Consider the following 20470-nt stretch of genomic DNA (forward strand, 5'->3'; position numbering starts at 1 on the left):
GTTTACATATTTTATTGTCAAAATAAAATGAGATCATATTATATATTATGAATCTCGTAAAAAATTTAAAAATATAATAATAATAGAATAATAGCAACAGTAATATTAATACCAACAATAATAATACTAAATACTTACTAAATATTTATTAATTCTAAGGATACTAATAATAATAATAATAATAAAATTATGTAGACATACTAATGATTATAATAATAATAATAATAAATATTATTAATATTAATCATATTAATAGTAATATATTATTTTAGTTATATGTTTAGTGAATTGTATTTGTAATTCTTAATATATTAATAATTGGTGAATTCTATTTATAATCACAATTTGAATATGTGTATGTTAAATTTAAATCTTAAAATAAATTATTGAATTCGAAGATTGAATTGATATGTATCTTTTACGTAATTGAATTATTATAATAAAAAAAATTTATTTTGTTGTTAAGATGATTAAACTTAATAATTAATAATATGTATTGAGTTTGTAATATATATATATATATATATATATATATATATATATATATATATATATATATATATAATGTTATATATTAGTTTTACAATTTTGTTATATTAAAGTGTTTAAATATGTATAACTATTTATAAACATTTATTATATATTATTAATAAAATCATTATATTATTCTAACAAAAATTACTTTATTACTAATTGAAATAACAAAAAAATTAATACAAATAGTGTTAATACTAATAGTAATAATAATAATAATAATAATAATAAGAAGAATATTAATAATAATAATAATAATACAAATAGTAATGATAATAATAAGAAGAAATGTTATAATACTATTATTAATTAAAATAATGATATTAATACTATAAATAATAATAATAATAATAGTAATAATGTTAAAAATAAACATACCCATGATATTAACAATAACAATAAAAATAATGATAATACAATTAGGCATAATAATAAAAAATGTTAATAATAATAAAAATAGTATAAACACAAATAATAACGATAATAATAACATTATTATTATTATTAACAATAATAACAAAAACAATGTCAATATAAATAGTAACAGTAGTATTAATTAAAATAATAATTTTAATACAAATAATAATGTTAATAATAGTAATAATAATAATTTTAATATATTAATACTAATTGTATTATTAATTGAAAAATAGTAATAATAATAATAACAATAATTATAATAAAAATAATAGTAATAATAATAATTTAGATATATAAATATTAATATTATTAATATACTTATATTATTATCAAATACAATAGAAATATTATTAACACTATTATTATTAATTAAAATAATAATAAAAAATGATACAAATAAATAAGAATTATAATGATAATAATATTATTATTTTTATTATTATTAATTTATAATAATATATAAAAAGATATCTTTTGTATTTACACTTCATTATTCCAGTTTTACTCTTAATCATTATTTCAAAAATTAATTATTTTTTAAATAATTTATTTTTAACGGTTATTTTAAAAAGGGTTAAATATGTTTTTGGTATAAGGGAAGTTTGAAATTAGTCTCTCTTTGAAATTTTATATCAATTTAGTTCTTAATCTTAAAAGATGTATGAATTTAGTTCTTTTAACCAGATTTTGTTAAATTTATCTGACGTTTTAAAAGCATTTGATGATAGTATTTAAATTGTTTATACCTTTTTGACACATTTTCGTTTCAAGTACATATGAAAAAAAAAACCTATGCGAGTATTATTAATAATAATAATAAAATCAAAAATAATAATCTTAATAAATAATAAACATAATAATGTTATTAATAAAATAATAATAATACTAATAATTGTAATTATAATAATAATAAGAAAATTATAGAAATGTGTGTTGAGTAACGGTTTTAAAAATAAGACAAGATAATAAGAAATATTAATTAGGTTATATTTTGGTAAATTTTCATAGTAGACTATTTGAAATTTAAATGTTGTATGTACGTGTATTATTTATATATTCTACAATTATCTTAAAAATAATTATAATTTTTATAAAAAGAAACCACGAAATGATAAAAAAAAAAACTGATATTTAAGTTAGTTAGAGAAGGTTCTTGTCTTGTGCAGAAGTGTCTGGTTAGTTGACGAAGTTTCATGAAAGGGATGGAACAGTATCTTCCATGTTTGCCATTGTCTCGAACATTCTTCAGCATTCCCCTGTTCCTTTTATACCTCACATTCTCAACGATTCTCTGCATTGCAATTTGCGAACTCACTCAGAGAAACCATCACCAACTACACTCACAAAACCGTTTTCCATTCACTTTCCTCTTATGGCTTCCAAGGTAGAAGGGAAGGGCATTGGCATTGACCTTGGCACCACCTACAGTTGCGTGGGCGTGTGGCAAAACGACCGCGTTGAGATCATAGCCAACGACCAGGGCAACAGAACCACACCATCCTACGTGGCATTCACCGACACCGAGCGTTGAGATGCTGCCAAGAACCAGGTTGCCATGAATCCGCAGAACACCGTGTTCGACGCCAAGCGCCTCATCGGGCGCCGGTTCTCGGACCCTTCGGTGCAGGCCGACATGAAACACTGGCCTTTTAAGGTTGTTCCCGGTCCCGCCGAGAAGCCCATGATCGTGGTGAGCTACAAGGGCGAGGAGAAGCAGTTTGCGGCGGAGGAGATTTCATCGATGGTGTTGACGAAGATGAAGGAGATCGCGGAGGCTTACCTTGGACAGAGCGTGAAGAACGCTGTGATCACTGTCCCTGCCTACTTCAACGACTCTCAGAGGCAAGCCACGAAGGACGCCGGTGCCATTGCGGGGCTTAACGTGATGAGAATCATCAACGAGCCAACCGCTGCTGCCATTGCCTATGGATTAGACAAGAAGGGTTCGAGGAGTGGCGAAAAGAACGTGCTTATCTTCGACCTTGGTGGTGGAACCTTCGATGTGTCGCTCCTCACCATTGAGGAAGGCATTTTCGAAGTCAAAGCCACTGCCGGAGACACTCATTTGGGAGGTGAAGATTTTGACAACAGGCTTGTGAACCACTTTGTGGCTGAGTTCAAGAGGAAACACAAGAAGGATATAAGCAGCAGTGCGAGAGCTCTAAGGAGATTAAGGACTGCGTGTGAGAGAGCTAAGAGGACTCTCTCATCGACTTCCCAAACAACAATCGAGATTGACTCTCTCTACGAAGGTATTGACTTCTATTCCACCATCACCAGAGCCAGGTTTGAGGAGCTGAACATGGACTTGTTCCGCAAGTGCATGGAACCTGTTGAGAAGTGTTTGAGGGACTCCAAGATCGACAAGAGTCACGTCCACGACGTTGTCCTCGTTGGTGGATCCACCAGGATTCCAAAAGTGCAACAACTGTTGCAGGATTTCTTCAACGGGAAAGAGCTTTGCAAGAGCATTAACCCCGACGAGGCTGTGGCATACGGTGCTGCAGTGCAGGCTGCTATTCTGAGCGGCGAGGGGAACGAGAAGGTTCAGGACTTGCTTCTTCTTGATGTTACTCCTCTTAGCCTCGGCATTGAAACTGCAGGGGGCGTGATGACGGTGTTGATTCCGAGGAACACGACAATTCCCACCAAGAAGGAGCAGATTTTCTCTACTTACGCTGATAATCAGCCAGGAGTGCTGATACAGGTGTATGAAGGTGAGAGAGCTAGGACCAAAGACAACAACCTGTTGGGGAAGTTTGAACTGGCTGGAATCCCTCCAGCACCTAGAGGAGTTCCTCAAATCAATGTGTGTTTTGACATCGACGCAAATGGGATTTTGAATGTTTCGGCTGAGGACAAGACTGCAGGGGTGAAGAACAAGATCACAATCACGAATGATAAGGGAAGGCTGAGCAAGGAGGATATTGAGAGAATGGTGCAGGAGGCTGAGAGATACAAGGCAGAGGATGAGGATGTGAAGAAGAAGGTGGAGGCCAAGAACTCGTTGGAGAACTATGCTTACAACATGAGGAATACTGTGAAGGATGAGAAGTTTGCTGGAAAACTAAACCCTGATGAAAAACAGAAGATAGAGAAGGCTGTTGATGAAACTATTGAATGGCTTGACGGGAATCAACTGGCTGAGGTGGAGGAATTTGAGGACAGATTAAAGGATTTGGAGGGACTCTGCAACCCTATTATCTCAAAGATGTATCAGGGGAGTGCTGCAGATGTGCCAATGGGAGGTGCAGATGACATTCCTAATGGTGGTGGCTATGGAAAATCATCAACTGGTGGTGCTGGTGCTGGGCCTAAGATTGAAGAAGTTGACTGAATTGTGAAAATCAACTGAAGTTGTCCTTGTATTGCAATGCTTTATACAGTTGTATACTTGAGTAAATGGGTTTTGACTAGGTTGTTAGCTGAGTTTATAGGATTTCACAATAGTTGTTTGAGAAAATAATTTCCTACACGCTGAAGTAACATCCTGTGTTTTCTGAATTTTTTGTACTCTTTTTAATGTGAATCCAAAACAATAATAAGCTTTATTTGGATTTTCAAGTGCTACGTCCACAATTTATAATTAATCAGCTATTTCATAACGCTACACCTCTCAGTAAACACGAAAATTTGAAGTGGAAACAGAAAATGCAATTCTAGAAGAACAAGTGAACATCTTACAAGAAACAGAACAGATGGGAGATGAAGACTAAGTGTTTTGTTACATGGTTGTGGTATATGCAGAATGACTTCACCAAAAAGTCCCTTGGAGAATGTCAAAAACCTCTACTCTTGGATATGATCCTATTCACTGCAAAAATGAGCCTCTAATAAACTTGAAAATGCATCCCCTTTTCATGTAGAGTAAGAAAAGGAAGGTAAATGCAAAACTCTGGTGTTTCCTACATGTTTGACAATCGACTATAACATTCACAATTTGAAAAAGAAACATTGAACCCAAAATTAGGATGCGTTCCTTTCTCTGATAATCTTCAACCCAAAATACCTGGAGAATAAGAGCACGATGATTAATGGTCCAACATGAAAAAAAAACACAGTGAAAAAGGGAGAGACACAAAGCATACCGTCCGAGCATCATGAGGGTGGCCTGAGGATTGGTTCCGGGCGATACGCTGAAGACGGAACCGTCAACAATACGAAGGGAATCAACTCCGATGACCTTCAGAGTGGGATCAACCACCCTGCCAACCACGCAGCCGCCGTGGTAGTGCCAGATGGTGCTCACAGTGCGGCGGCAGAAATCGGCCATGCGAGTGTAGTCCGTTTGATGAAGCGGCAATGCGGGGCCTATGAACCTGAAGTCCGGCTCCCCGAACCAGTTGGAGAATTTGAAGTCCTTCAAGGCCCTGCTCCTGAGGATTTGGGCTATCTTCCTGGTCCCGTTGACGCAGCGCTCAAGGTCGAGGGGGTTGATGAAGTAGTTGAACCTCACGCGGGGATTCGCGTCGACGTCGGTGGAAGCGAGTCTGAGAAAGCCGGCGGAGAGAGGGCCGGAAATCTTGGAAATGATGGTGGCCACGGTGAGGTAGAGGGGGGAGCGGACGAAAGTGGTGTGGCGAGGGGAGGTGAAAGGAATGACGTTGGATGCAGCCTCGATGTAAGCGCCGGAGTCGGTGATTCCGACGACTTGGATGAGAGAATGGTCGAGTGGAAGGGAGGGGAGAATGGTGATTCCGTTTCTGGGATTATCGTAGAGGAAGTGGCCAACGTAGGGTAGGTGATGCGCCACAGGGATACCCCATGAAGAGAGATAGGGTCTGGGACCGATCCCGCTCAGAAGAAGAAGCTGAGGGCTTCCAATGGCACCGGCGGAAAGAATCACCTCGCCGTGTTCCCGCAAAAATGCGTGGTGGTGGCCCCCCATCTGGTCGCGGTACAGGGCTCCGATGGCGGTGGAACCCGCCAGAAGCAGCCTCTCCACGGTGGCGTGAACGGCGACCTTGATGTTGGATGAACGAGCGTGCCTGAGAAGATCCGCAGAGGTGTGTCTTGTGCCAGAGGTGTCGAAAGTGGAGCCCCCGATCTTGGTCCCCTTGGCGTGGTCCAGAGTGAAACCGTTGTAGGGAGTGACCCCTGCTTCGAGCAACCCATCGCGAACCGCGGATTGCCACGTCTTGAGGTTGGGTCTGAACACGATTTCCTTCTCCACCCACTGGTACGAGCGGTTCACCAGCGCGAGGTCCCAGGGCAAGCCCGACTTCAGGAAGAAATCCCGGTGGGCTCGGCTGTAGAAGCCCGCGTTGATGGCACTGCTGCCGCCAAGAACACGGCCACGGGCGTTGGGCACTCCCTCTTCGGAAATGAAAGCCTGGGCCGGCGAGTCCTCCGTCTCGGCGTTCAAGAGGTTGCTCAAGAACCCTTCTTGGTTCATGAGGTTGGGGTTCTCGCTCCCGGCGCCTCCTCTTTCCAGCACAAGCACCCGAAACGACTGCGACAGCGTCGCCGCCAGTGGGCACCCCGCAGTGCCGCCACCCACGATGATGTAGTCGTAGTAGTCTTCCGGTGGCAACTCGCTCGCATTCACCACCATTTTCAGGTAACTCGCGCCTGATCACATCGCATAGCGTCAAAAACAACGCAATTTAACTGGGAAGAAGAGAGAAACGGTAACTCACCTTTGTGTTGGCGAGATTGTGATTGTGATTCTTGCTGTGGAGAAGTAGTAGCGGAAGCAAAGACTGTGGTGCACAATATGAACAATGCCACACACTCCAATTGTACAGTGCTTATGGGTCGCTCCATGTTTCTGCTACAATGTCTTCTTCTTTCTTCTTTTTGAAAAACCCTGTAAATCAATCGTTATATAACACTTGAAGTTATTCTTTTCACCTAGTTTAATTTTCTGTTCATTTCTAAGATTTTTCCTTACTTTGTTTGAATCTTTTTTTCTCACTATACTTTTCCATACTCTGTTTCACTCATTCCAAATAATATTTTATTTATTCATCTAAAAAAATGACTTATTCAACAACTTCAGTTGAGTTAATTAAAGTGTGCGTGAATTTAGAGAATTAAAATTAATTAAAATAATCTGAAATAATAAAATGTGATTATGGTAGGAACGAAGCTAATAAGAAATAGCGTAACTCACCTCATCTCATCACTATCGTTCTGCTTACGGACAAAAACATACGATGCTTCAAACCCCATTGCTGAGTTGACTTCTAAACAACAATACATTTCAAAGTCAAACCAAAACAATTGTTTATTCCTTTTCCGCAAAGCAAAAAAAAGAAACAAAATTCATGAAAATTAAGAATTTATAATACAGGTGCAAAGGTGCAAGAATTAAGAGAAATTTCAATCATTTCTACCTACCAGTTTTTCCGTTAACTAGGAGTAAGTTTTTAAATCAAATATTAACTACAGATTTTAAATAATAATAATAATAAAAAAAGTATGTTTGGAAGCTTGCACGTTAAGTTTTGTATGTTAAACATGCACCTATTGAATTTATTGGTGATATATATTTCGAAGAAGAGGATGACACCAAAATATGATCCAATTATTCCAACTATTCTATGTTTCTTGCTCCACGTATACGGATACACGTATGGATGTTAATTAATCCTGAAAATGTGCATATTTTAATATTAACCATTTGGATATTTATGAATAAACATCATCTTAAAGATGGTTTGTCAAATTAAATTAAATTTATCATTTTGTAATTTAAAATAAGAAAAATACTTTTAAAAATGCAATTTTTTGATATAAGTTATTTTAATTCATTTTTAAACAAAATTTCGTTCACACATACATGTTTCTTTATAAGAAAAATAAGAAGAATAAGTGATATTCATAAACACAGCTTTAATGTTAAAATATAACATAAAAACATAAACTTTAATTATTGTATAAAAAACTTTTTCAATGTCACAAGTATTAAGTAATATCATTGAAATTTTTACATCTTAATTTAAGGTATTTTAGTTTTAAAAGTGATTACATTGTGTTAGGTACATGTTAAAATATTGAGTTTGTTAACATAGGATTGTTATATTACAAAATTACGTAAAAACTTTAAGAATTTAAATAATAAATTAATAATTTATCCTGATTTGTCATTTTTAACTATATTTTACTTTTTTTTTATTTTCTTTATTACATTCACCTTCATGTGTCATCATTTCTTAAACAAAATTATCGAGAATTTAAATTTGATTGGATACTTAAATTACAAGAGAGCCAATTTGAACTAGACTAAATAAGAGGTAAATTAATATTTAAGCCACAATACTATTAACTCTTTATTTGTACAAGAAATATATATAATATACAAGTATAAATGAGATAAACAAAAATTTAACTAAAAAGAGTAAATGCAAAACAAAGACTTTTTTTTTAATGTAATATTTAGATAGGATTTTTAATTTTGAATTATCACAATATAATTACACAGCAAAATTACTAGATAATTTATAATTATCTTTACAAAAATACTTACTATACTGACTTGACTGAATTATATTTAAATAATTATTTATAATATTCTAAAAACATTATTGATAGATGGTATTGAAGTTTTGATTTTGTTATAATTTTTAATTCACTCTTAATTCATTTAATTAAAACTACATATTATAAAAAACTATGAATATAATGTATAAAAAAAATTTATTGCTAAAACTTTATTCAATGTTTATGGAATTATTTTAAATCTGATTTCCTTGGGGGAAAAATGTTATAGAAAAGTATATAAATTTAAATTTTGCTGAATTGCATTTGAGTGTATAATCTGCTATTTTAAAAATTATTATTGAACTATAATATTTTTTAAATATTATATTTCGAATTAATGCTTAATTTATTTAATATATTTTTAATAGTAACGTAAGGTTAATAAAAAGACAGCCCAATATTGCTTGAAAGACTATAAATAAAGAGAAATCTGACTTTTAGAAAAAGGTATTAAATTAAAACATGACTAAACTTTAAATTGATCATAATTATAACGTGGTTCAAGAACTAGAATCTTAATCAGAGTCCACATTTGTCGATAATGGAATAAAGACGATTTTTTTTTTTCATTAAGTTATAAATAAATGAAGCATTTAATGAGAAGTTTAGTTAAAAAAATTTACAGAAAAGACATAATATAAAAGCTAAAATAACATATAAAAACCCGTATCTTGAATAATTAATTTTGTTTCAAGAATACATTTAGAAAAAAAAATTATGATGAAAAAGTTGGAGGGAGAATAAGTGGAGGAGAAAAATTAAAGAAAGAAATGAAAGAATAGAAGGAATTTGAAGTTGACAGATGTGCGTAGAGAGTGGATTTGTAGTTGTTGCGTGTTGCCAATGGGAGAGGATTGGATTGGTGTAAATAATAATAATAATAATAATAATAATAATAATAATAATAATAATAATAATAATAATAATGATGATGAAAAATAAAAAAATGGAAAAGTGTGTTTGTTGGGAGAGTGTAGTGTGGAAGTGCGGTGTGATCCAACCACGGAGATGGTCTACGGACAAAGGAACGTAATTGGTCCACGTTCCCCACGGGCCCTGGAGGCGCGTGGACCCATGCCTTTTAAATCTGGATTCCCTCTTTTGATAGCTACCTCTCCATTTACTTTTATCATTTTTACAAAATAACTTTTAAAACTCGTTTTTTTTTTTTTTCCTCTGTTGTAATGCTGCAGGGGAAGTAAAGCGAAGAAATCAAATCAAATCAAGTGCCTGCATCGATTTTCCTTTGCCCTCTCTTTGTTCTTCTTCTCTCTCAAACTTCCTGGAACCTTCTCTGCACTTCCCTCATGGACATTATATGAACTTCCTTCCGCCCCTCTCTTTCTTTACTTTTTCTTATTAATATTGTAATCTAAACATAAATTATTTATATATATTCTTTTTTTCACACTGGATTCGAGAAATGAGATGAGGCCGATGCAACTCCCACCGCCTTCAGCCTCCGGCTCCGCCTCCGCTCCGGCGCCAACCAACAACAAGGATCACCGTCCCCAGCGGCGCCGCAGGGACCTCACGCTGCCGCTGCCGCAGCGTGACACGAATTTGGCGGTGCCGCTTCCTCTTCCGCCATCGACGGCGCCGCCCGCGGCCAGCGGCGGAGCCAGCCAGCAGCAGCAGCCGCAGCAGCAGGTGATCCCGTTCGCGGAGCTGGAGAGGCTGAACCGCATCGGGAGCGGGAGCGGGGGGACGGTGTACAAGGTTGTGCACAGAACGAGCGGGCGCGTGTACGCGCTGAAGGTGATATACGGGCACCACGAGGAGTCCGTGCGGCGGCAGATCCACCGGGAAATCCAGATCCTGCGGGACGTGGACGATCCGAACGTGGTGAAGTGTCACGAGATGTACGATCAGAACAGCGAAATCCAGGTGCTTCTGGAGTTCATGGACGGGGGATCTCTGGAGGGGAAACACATCCCGCATGAGCAGCAGCTGGCAGATCTGTCCAGGCAGATTCTCCGGGGGCTCGCGTACCTTCACCGGCGGCACATCGTCCACAGGGACATCAAGCCCTCGAATCTGCTCATAAACTCGCGGAAGCAGGTGAAGATCGCGGACTTCGGAGTGGGTCGGATTCTGAACCAGACCATGGATCCGTGCAATTCGTCGGTGGGGACGATCGCCTACATGAGTCCGGAGAGGATCAACACGGACATAAACGACGGCCAATACGACGCCTACGCCGGGGACATATGGAGCTTTGGGGTTAGCATATTGGAGTTCTACATGGGCAGATTCCCCTTCGCGGTTGGGAGGCAGGGCGATTGGGCCAGCCTCATGTGCGCTATCTGTATGTCTCAGCCACCGGAGGCTCCTCCCTCTGCCTCCCTCCACTTCCGGGATTTCATCTCTCGGTGCCTCCAGCGTGATCCCTCTCGCCGTTGGTCTGCGTCAAGGTTGCTGGAACACCCCTTCATTGCCCCTCCCCACAACAACCATAATCAGCTTCCTCCCAATCTCCACCAGCTCCTCCCCCCTCCTCCTCCCAGGCCTCTTCCCTCCTAGCAACCCTTCCAGTACTAAACTTACTTTCTTACTTCTTTTGCCTGTAATTTTTTATTTATTACAAATCAATGCTACATGCCTCCTCCCCGGAGAATCGATCGATGGATGAACCACATGGATGCCCCACCGCCACTTGCTTAGCTACTACCCCTATCTGCTCTGCTGCTTTGTTTTCGTTTTCATTTTCATACAAATCAAATTTCAATATTCCATTTTCAGCCATACATTACAATGTCTTCTTTCTACTTACCATAACATGCTTTGCTTTGTTTTCTTTTGTTTCGTTTCGCATCTTTTTTCTTTTTTTCTTATGGTATCTTTTTTAAGCCCTCGGTGAGTACAACCAAATGAATGAGTCTGGTTGAGACTGCTGCTAATAGATACTGCTCATCTATGTATGATTGTTTCAGAACCTATCTGGGACTCGGCCTCAGCTTCAGCCTCCTCTCTTTAATAGGTAATATATGTATGTATGTGTTTGATGTGGAGTCGCCAATATTTCTCCTTTTTGCTTCATCTCCCTTCCCTTATCAATTTTGGATTTGGCTGCTCTTCTGCGCATTGCTATTTTCTTAAGAAAAAAAAAAACATCACTTTTGTCTCTCTACGTCTCATACTTAATTGCTACCTATTTTCTATTATAATCGATTCTATCCCCTAGTAAGCACCCTTGGAGCATTTTTTTCAATTGCAGTTGCTGTACACGGGTTTTTTTTTAGCAGTAAAGCGAATATTTGATTACATTATTTTTTATTGAATGAGGAAATCTGGGTAGCAAGTTCTGAAAATTGCTCGTAGCTGGATTGGTAGTGCGGTGGAACGTAGAATTTACGGTTGTTTACCTGTCACTTTGGTTGCATACAAATGAAAGAAGGGACATAATCTTGTTGTGTTGTGACACTTTTGGTTAGGTTCCTTCTGTATCCTTGTCGGTCTGATGCTATTGGTTGAGTAATTGAGACTTCTCATTTCTCACCTTGTTACCCGGATATGAAATTTGAACATCCATTGTTGTCGTTACGCTTCCCAATTTCAGGTAGGTAGTGTTGTTCTCTTCTCTTCTCTTCGTTTAATTTTCTCATTTCTTCTCCATGCCTTCCAACGTTTTATTATTTGGTCCTTGTATCCAGAAACTAGTAATTTTGTTTTGATTCCTTGTAACTGTGTCTTAACGTTGTTAAGTAATACTCCCACAGAATAGACATTTTTGGTAAATTTGTCGGTAGAGCGGTTTAACATGGTTTACTTATGCTTGTTGACAAAATTAAGTCAAAATTCACGGCAGATGTCAAAGCAAAGTTTAATTAAAGTTACATGTACAAGAAGCTGGTCACTTATCAAAGGTTTTGGTTTCTTAAACAAGGTCTTTAAGTTCATACCATTGACATAGTATTACAAAATATTAACATTTCAATTTTTAGGTCTAAGAGACAGAATGTAACTTTCTTATACTTACATCTTTATTTTCTTATTATTGTTTAATAAAAATATGGCATTTTATTCTGCTTAATTATATGATAAAATATGTTTTAAAGATCAACAAGAAAACATTCTTTTTTTCTTTTATCACATAACAGTACAAAACATATTAAAGATTGCACCTGATTTTCGCCCTTTCAAATGCATGAACTCGGGTTAATTGCTTATTCTGTTGGTTGGTGTGTCGTGCTACAAGTTTTAGAATAGGGAATCGTTTTACCCTGATTCGAGACCCTATATTTTTCTATCTGCTTCTGCAAATTTCCTTCTGCCAGATTTGGTCGTGTTCTTCCATTTGGTTTGGTTGCATAGCTGTGATATGGGTTTCGTGAATTGTACAGGAAAAAAATACAGTATTTTCCAAATTCGGGAATTACTAGAAATGGAGTTACCATTTGGTAGTACCTGCCACTGGCAATGGCAATGGCAATAGTATGTGAGTCGATGGTGGGGAACATGGATTGAACTGAAGAAAGGGAGAGAGAAACGTAAGAATCTGAAACACGATGGTGAACTATGGAATCCAAAGTGAAGTGCAAGTTTCACCTTCGTGCTTCTTGTCCTATAAGGTCAAACTTGTCTCACCATAGGACAAAGATCTCCTCTACCAAATTCTTTGAGAATGAAGCTAAATTTAATGGCGTAGTTGGTTGGCTTGAAAATCCAAAGTCTACTTCAAAAGTCTTCACAATCCTCGTCCAAAATAAAAGATTGCATAACAAATTTGTTCTGATTTCAAACAGAGATCTATATTCAATTATTTCCCATGGGTCAGAGTTGAATATTACGAGCAAAACCCTTTGAAAAGGCACAAAGTATGAAATTTTCATTCAAAGTATTCAACAAGTGGATTTGCTGAGCTCAAAGTGGACAAAAGTGTTACAGTTAGTTGACTGTCAAAATTAATAACAACTGTTATTACATAGCAAGACCACTCATCATTCCACCAACTATGTCTCTGTTTTAATGTGCATTTATATAATTTTCTTTATCAACATAATTTTATAAAATTGATTTTGAAATAACATTATTTGTATTTGGATATTAGATATAAGAAAAGTCACGTTTTGATATGTTTTCTTTCAATTATATTTTGTCATTTTGATATATATATATATATATATATATATAGTCACATTTTAAAATCGAAGGAAATGGATAATAATAAAAAAAATTGTCCGTAAAGTTTGATCCATAAAATTAAAAAGCTTCAACTTTCATAATTTTATTTTATTAAAATCCAATCCAATTTATCTATCAACAATTTTTTTACATGAAAATGTATTTCCAAGAAACATAAACAAACACGTTGTTAAAGAACAGCTATACATCAAAAAATATATATATATATATATATATATATATATATATATATATAAACAATATTGAGACACACATTCAAAACTAATAAATTAACAATCCTGAAGTTACAACACCAAAACATGGGTCATCGTGTAGATAGGAGGAACCTTTCTGCAACTATATAAGGAAAACTCACTGTAAATGTTTTTTATTTTTTTCATTTGACAAGTATAATAAAGTTTAGGAGTATATGTTAAAAGAGTGACTAAAAGAGTATCGTATGTTTAGAAAAATATTGATAAATTTTATTAACTTAAACAGTTATGTGTGTTTTATGGGTTTATAGCCAATACTTGAAGCAAATAAAATAGTTTATAATTATGAGACTAATAATACTTAAATCTTGATTATTTATGCTTTCATCTTGTGTATTTTTGATTTATGTTTTTGTGATGTGATTATAACAATTTCTTATAAGATCTAAAAATATTATTAAAATATTGATCATTCGGATGGTGTTAAACACTTATCTTATGAGTTTTCAATATGTAAATACTTCTGTGAATTATAATAAATCTTTAACATGTTTAGGAATTTAATTAAATTTTGTTAAAAGACTACTTCCTAAATTTCTTTTTAGGATTTGGAGTCAAATTCCACTGACTACTATTGTAATTCAGTTATTAAGAAAGCAAACAAATCGATGCATTAAAGTTTATTTTGTAATAAGTTAATGATTTGAAATATTTTTATCAAATATCTAATTCTAAAATATATTTCTTTTTAGAATTTGATATATATAAAAAAGACATCTTCTAAAAGTATGCTTACGAATGTTAATATTTTTTTTAGATCTCAACTTAACAATATTTCTAATTAGATGAAATAAAAATTTTGTTAATTTTAAATGTTAAATTACACACTTACTATCATTATTTGAAATTTGATTTGCAAGTGTTTGTTATATAATTTATAACTTTACTATATATTAGCACCATTCAAACAATATAACACGAAGAAAAAAAAAGTGTTAGCAGATTAGTCTATTAAGTTGAACAGGTTTTATAATGCTTAAGTTGTTAGAATATTTCTTCTTTGTGTTTATTTAGCATAAGTCAATTAATAAAATCTTAAATACGCTCATTATCATATTCTAAAATATAGTAAAAGACTTTCAACGTAAATAAGTGCATATCAATATGGTTTGTGTTTCTCTTCTTGTTCATAGATGGACACAAATACATGAATTCAACTAAATTATTCCATAAGTGAATTAAAATTTGTAAATACACTTGTTTACTAAATAAAATACAACTGAAAAACTACTAAAACTTAACTTAGAATTTAATATAAAAAAGACAAATGAAAAGAGACAAGTTATTACGAAAATCAAAATGCATAGATAAACACTTACTAAATCGTTAACATCAAAATAAAAAAGTCATTATCAATTAATACATTGATTTCATAGAGATGAAAATCAAGTTTTTATATTAAAAAAAGGAAAAAAAATCCATTTGTCGTATGCACTAAATACATATTGAAGCTTTTTGCGAAAGATACATATTAAAGTTATTTTACTGACGATAAATTTATTTATTTATGTTTGTTAGATATAATGGAAGAAGTAAGAAAACTAACACTGTATAAAAACAATAGCAAATGAAAAGAAGATAAAAAATAAAATTGAAAAACTTCTTTTGAAAACTATCAAAATTAAAGTTATATCCAGCAAGTAAAAATGGAAGAAAACGTGAAAGTTTTATTTTTAAAATAATTACTGATTAATAAAGTTATTGAAAACAAATTTTAGTAGCCATAGATTTTAACAAATCAATATTTAAATGTAATAATATATTCTTCACATGCATGATGATACGATTACATATGTATATACATGCATTTATAATTTATTTAAAATTTCATAGGCGGTAAAGATACGTTATTACATAAGTAACTATATATTGTTAAATTAAAAATTTATAAATATATGAATTATTAAATAGACTTTATTATAATGTATTAATTACAAATTTTATTATACATCATAGAAAATAGTTTTACGGTTATACTTAGTTATAAAATGTTTTATATTAACTATAAGCGAAAATGATGAGGTTGATAAGATATTAGTTTTAAAAATATAAATTACATCGGGTCACAACTTCAATAATAACGGACTGTATTCTTATATGCATAAATATATACATAAACTAATTATTCATTATAAATATTAATAAAAACTATAGTGTAAACGTAAATATATTATTATTAAATGGTTAAAAATAGAAAATTTATTTACAGTGTGCATTTTGAAATAAATAATTTGAATATGAAATTGAAAGTTATATTAATAGAATAGAAGATGTATGAAACCATAAATAAAAGATGAATAAAATATGGTCCATGGCTTGAGTCTCTCATTCTCTCTCCTATCTTGTGTTGTTCGATGATGAGGAGGAATATAAATAGGATTAGGGAAGGAGGAGAATGGAGAAATGGGAATTGTGAATTGTGAATTGTGAATTCTGAAATTTCTGAATTCTGAGAATTCTGAATCTGAAAATGTCACGACAAACGGTGTACGTGCAGCAGTGTACGGGTGTCAATGGCCTCGAGAAAATCATTCTCAGAGAAGTTCGCGGTTTCTCTGCGGAGGTTTCGTCGTTTTCATCATTTTAATTATCTTCAATTTAATTTAATTCAATTCAATTCGTTGTTACGATCAATTCAATTGCAAATGCATTTCTGTAGATTTATCTGTACGGTGGTCAAGTAACGTCGTGGAAGAATGATCTAGGGGAGGAATTGCTCTTTGTCAGTAGTAAGGTTCAAGATTCATTTTCCACATGCACGGATCTTAACAGAATTTTTACACTTTTCTTTTCGAACCATTTCATCGTTTTTTTTTTTTTTCTCACACCAATTGTTGCAGACTAATTTTAAGCCTCCAAAATCCATACGCGGAGGCATTCCTATATGTTTTCCTCAAGTATGTGTATCCTTTTCGCCTCTTTTCCTTTTTCGTGCATTCTGTTTCTTTGAGTGCTTCTCTAATCTGTGTTCTGCAGTTTTCGAATCACGGCTCTCTTCAGCAACATGGATTTGCGAGGAACAAGTTTTGGACATTAGATCCTAATCCTCCGCCATTTCCCACAGCTACCACTAACAGAGCTTTCATTGACTTGATTCTTAAGAACTCTGAAGATGATGTGAAACATTGGCCCCATAGGTATACGATTTTCCTTAAATAATTATGATATTTTTCAATTTAACGAGTTGGATTAAGAGAATACTTTTCAATAATTGGTTACAGATATGAGTTCCGGTTGAGGATAGCTTTGGGACCTGCCGGAGATCTGTTGATGACATCTCGCATTCGAAACACAAATACTGATGGAAAATCCTTCACCTTCACATTTGCTTATAATACATATTTCTATGTCACTGACATCAGGTCTCATATCCGTCTTGTATTTTGGATGAATCTTTTTCTCATAATTCAAAATTTCACCACTACCGAGACTTGCGTATATTTTACTTTTTGTAAAGTTTTGGAAACTTCAAATCTCAAAAAGTGTACAGTGGCTCTTTTGGAATAATTAACTCTTTTGGAATAATTAACAATTTGTTTGTTTTATTACTGTTTACTTAAGTTAACGTGTATTTGGTCTTGGCCATGACCTTGTCTAATGTAGAATTACATTTTGCTTTGGAATTTATGACTTGTGTTGTATGTAAGATAATTGTCACCATTCGTATGGGCAGTGAAGTGCGAATTGAAGGATTGGAGACACTAGATTATCTGGACAACTTGAAGAATAGAGAACGATTTACTGAACAAGGGGATGCTATTACGTTTGAATCTGAAGTTAATATTTGTTTTTGATGGAATAGTTTTTGTTGTCTTATTTATATTTTATTGCTTCAACTGAATAACTATTTTTTTTTTTGGTCTATTTGATACTAAAGGTGGACAAAGTTTACCTAAGCACTCCAACAAAAATCGCAATCATAGACCATGAAAGGAAGAGAACTTTTGTTTTGAGAAAAGATGGGCTTCCAGATGCTGGTGAGTTTGCTAATCTTGACACCATGAGTATGCATTAGGATCATGATGAAATGTGATACATGAAATGATAATTATAAATGAAAGGGTAAAAAAAAACACAATGATAAAGTATTTGTCAACCTATTTGTTGTTTATTGTGTGGTTGGTTTCATAGTTAAGTTTGTCCTAATGCATAATATTATTGTTTTTTTTTAGTGGTATGGAATCCATGGGACAAGAAAGCGAAATTCATATCTGATCTAGGCGATGATGAGTACAAAAATATGCTTTGTGTTCAAGCTGCTTGCGTAGAAAATCCAATTACCCTTAAACCTGGTGAAGAATGGAAAGGAAGACAAGAGATTTCTCCAGTTCCCTCAAGTTATTGTAGTGGTCAACTTGACCCACGAAAAGTACTTTTTACTTATTAGGAGAATGAGTTCCAATGCATCTTTGTAAAGGTAATTCACTAAATCTTTATTGATTACAAATAATTATATTATATTAATAAAAACTTTGAGATTATGTATGGTGTAAATTTTATTCCATCAATGAAATCTTATAATAAACTATAAGCTACTTAATGATACAAGTCACCACTAGGCAGATGAAACCCTTTGTATGAAAAATGAAATACAAGGTTTGCTTATATTTTTACAGTTAGTCATCAATGTCAAATTTGTTGATTTGTTACATGTTGCACTAGTCAATTTAAATTATCAAGAATGTGATACTTTGACGAGCTAATTTTTTTAAACTAAATACCTATTTATGAAAACAAATTTTATGCACATCAATTGCTGTGAGACCATATTTATTCTTTTAGTAGATAAAAAAATCATCAATTTATTTTAGTGAATATGTCTTATCGAATCATGTATATGTATATGTATAATTGCAATTTGCTCCTATAATCCAGTTCTTATCGAATCAAATTTAGTATAGTTAACCATATTTCTTGTACCAACCTTTATTGCGCTATTGGTGTTGGCAGTGAATTATAGTCAAAGATTCTTGTTATATTAGAGGGCCAATAGAAGAAAAAAAAAAGATAATCACCACCAAACTCAAATATCTTATTCTAAGATTAAATATCTTTATGAATAATTAATGTCATCTACATCTCTTTCTTGTGGTTTCAAATTAGTCTCATTGCTTGTTAGAACATCTAGTTCATCTTCTTCCACAACAAATATGGAAATCTCCACCAAATAGTGTATAAATCAATCAATATTGTTAATTAGTGAGGAGAATGACAACAGTAATGCAAGGAATGAATTTTTTTTGATTGTTTTTCTATTAATTTTGGGATGCACTTAATACTTTTGTGGATACAGGAAGCAATAACCTTATCTAGATTAAAATGAAGAAGAAGGCCCACAGGCCATCCAAACCCCTATGTTACACTCCTAATTCGTACACTCATCTTTTTCTATCAACTATTATTATCGCGCACTTACTTTGTGACTTTTTTTCAAAATAATATTTTCTGAAGAAAAAATTCTTTAAATAGACATATGGAAACTTTTTTTTTCAAATAAACCTATTTAGAGTTTTTGTTTTTATTTTTAAAATGGGGAGGAAAAATAAAATTTAAAATTATGGAAAAGTAATTTAAAATAGTTAACTAAAAATATTGAGTTTCAATTTTAATTATTCTAATAAGAGGAAAAATTAAAAAATAATTTATAAATTTTTTGAAATATAATTTGAAATTAACTTTGTTATTCTTTATTTTTTGAAAATAAAATATTATAATGAAAAATATTTATGTTCTAAAATCTTAATCTGATATTTTTACCTATCATTATAATAATAACAAATCTTAATCCAAATTATATTACAAAATTAATATTATAAAACAAATAATTATTCATCCTTCAACGACAACATTTTAAAAATGAATTATTCTAAAATACGTTTATTAAAACATCCAAAATCAGTGGTTGAATAAAGTTTACATAAGTAAATGTTTAAGTCATAACTCCAACATCAATACAAGATAAATACAAATACGTCAAAACTTTGCTTGTATATATATAACGTCTTGTTTTGAAAGATGAGAAAAAAGATCATTCGAACCAAAACACTTAACTCAAGATGTAGGAGCTTCTTTCTGCACTCCGACTCTTTCTTTTGCACCTCTAATCTTTTTCACAGAATACCAGTTTGTAATTTTGACTTTGAATAGTAAAAAATTAACAAACATTCTCCCTTCTCTCTCCTCTCACCCACCAGAAGGGTTTAAATCATCCGGTGGAGCTTAAAAGGCTCGTAGGGTTAGTCCTCCCAGAATTTTTTAAATTTTTTTAGAAATAATTTTAAAATAATTTTTTAGATTAACTTTTATTTTTTTTATAAAATATAATATTTAATGTTAAGTAATAATAAAATAAAAAATTAAATATAATAAAAAATAATAAAATTTATTAAAATATTTTTCATTATCTCTTATTTTAAATTTCTTTCGTATTATATTCATCTATTACTTTTTTTATGTATTTTTTTTGTATTGTCTCTCATTTACGTAGAACAGTTTACTATACATAGTTATACACGATTATGTTCTATGCACGGTTATGCACGATCATTCAATTAATAAACAATTATTTATTCCTTCATCATACCTTTATATTATTTCCAGTTTATAACACCTACAAGGGTAATGTAATAATA

At 33.1% G+C, this 20470-nt stretch overlaps 4 protein-coding genes across 4 annotated transcripts; 3 read left to right on the top strand and 1 right to left on the bottom strand.

The window, feature by feature from the left end:
• Positions 1 to 2222: 2222 nt before the first annotated feature.
• Positions 2223 to 4518, top strand: LOC114165904 (heat shock 70 kDa protein-like). The gene has a single exon (XM_028050532.2). The coding sequence runs from the start codon at positions 2510 to 2512 to the stop codon at positions 4289 to 4291; it is 1782 nt and encodes a 593-aa protein (XP_027906333.2). The 5' UTR covers positions 2223 to 2509; the 3' UTR covers positions 4292 to 4518.
• A 68-nt stretch (positions 4519 to 4586) lies between these two features.
• Positions 4587 to 6840, bottom strand: LOC114165905 (Glucose-methanol-choline (GMC) oxidoreductase family protein). Its single transcript, XM_028050533.2, has 3 exons — positions 6594 to 6840; positions 5043 to 6525; positions 4587 to 4963 (listed from the first exon to the last, which is right to left on the bottom strand). Exons 1-3 carry the CDS (start codon positions 6718 to 6720, stop codon positions 4921 to 4923), a joined length of 1653 nt encoding a protein of 550 aa, XP_027906334.1. The 5' UTR covers positions 6721 to 6840; the 3' UTR covers positions 4587 to 4920.
• A 2777-nt stretch (positions 6841 to 9617) lies between these two features.
• On the top strand, positions 9618 to 11999 carry LOC114166362 (mitogen-activated protein kinase kinase 4-like). Its single transcript, XM_028051082.2, has 2 exons — positions 9618 to 11419; positions 11874 to 11999. The coding sequence occupies exon 1, from the start codon at positions 9868 to 9870 to the stop codon at positions 10960 to 10962; it is 1095 nt and encodes a 364-aa protein (XP_027906883.1). The 5' UTR covers positions 9618 to 9867; the 3' UTR covers positions 10963 to 11419; positions 11874 to 11999.
• Positions 12000 to 16140: 4141 nt separating this feature from the next.
• LOC114167417 (putative glucose-6-phosphate 1-epimerase) lies at positions 16141 to 18332 on the top strand. Its single transcript, XM_028052504.2, has 8 exons — positions 16141 to 16401; positions 16498 to 16572; positions 16679 to 16735; positions 16815 to 16975; positions 17060 to 17200; positions 17512 to 17614; positions 17716 to 17815; positions 18011 to 18332. The coding sequence occupies exons 1-8, from the start codon at positions 16309 to 16311 to the stop codon at positions 18223 to 18225; spliced, it is 945 nt and encodes a 314-aa protein (XP_027908305.1). The 5' UTR covers positions 16141 to 16308; the 3' UTR covers positions 18226 to 18332.
• The last annotated feature ends 2138 nt before the right edge of the window (positions 18333 to 20470 follow it).

The sequence above is a fragment of the Vigna unguiculata genome, chromosome 10, assembly GCF_037176805.1.
Source record: "Vigna unguiculata cultivar grain cowpea cultivar isolate G323 ecotype 2 chromosome 10, ASM3717680v1, whole genome shotgun sequence".
Classification (NCBI taxonomy): Eukaryota; Viridiplantae; Streptophyta; class Magnoliopsida; order Fabales; family Fabaceae; genus Vigna; species Vigna unguiculata.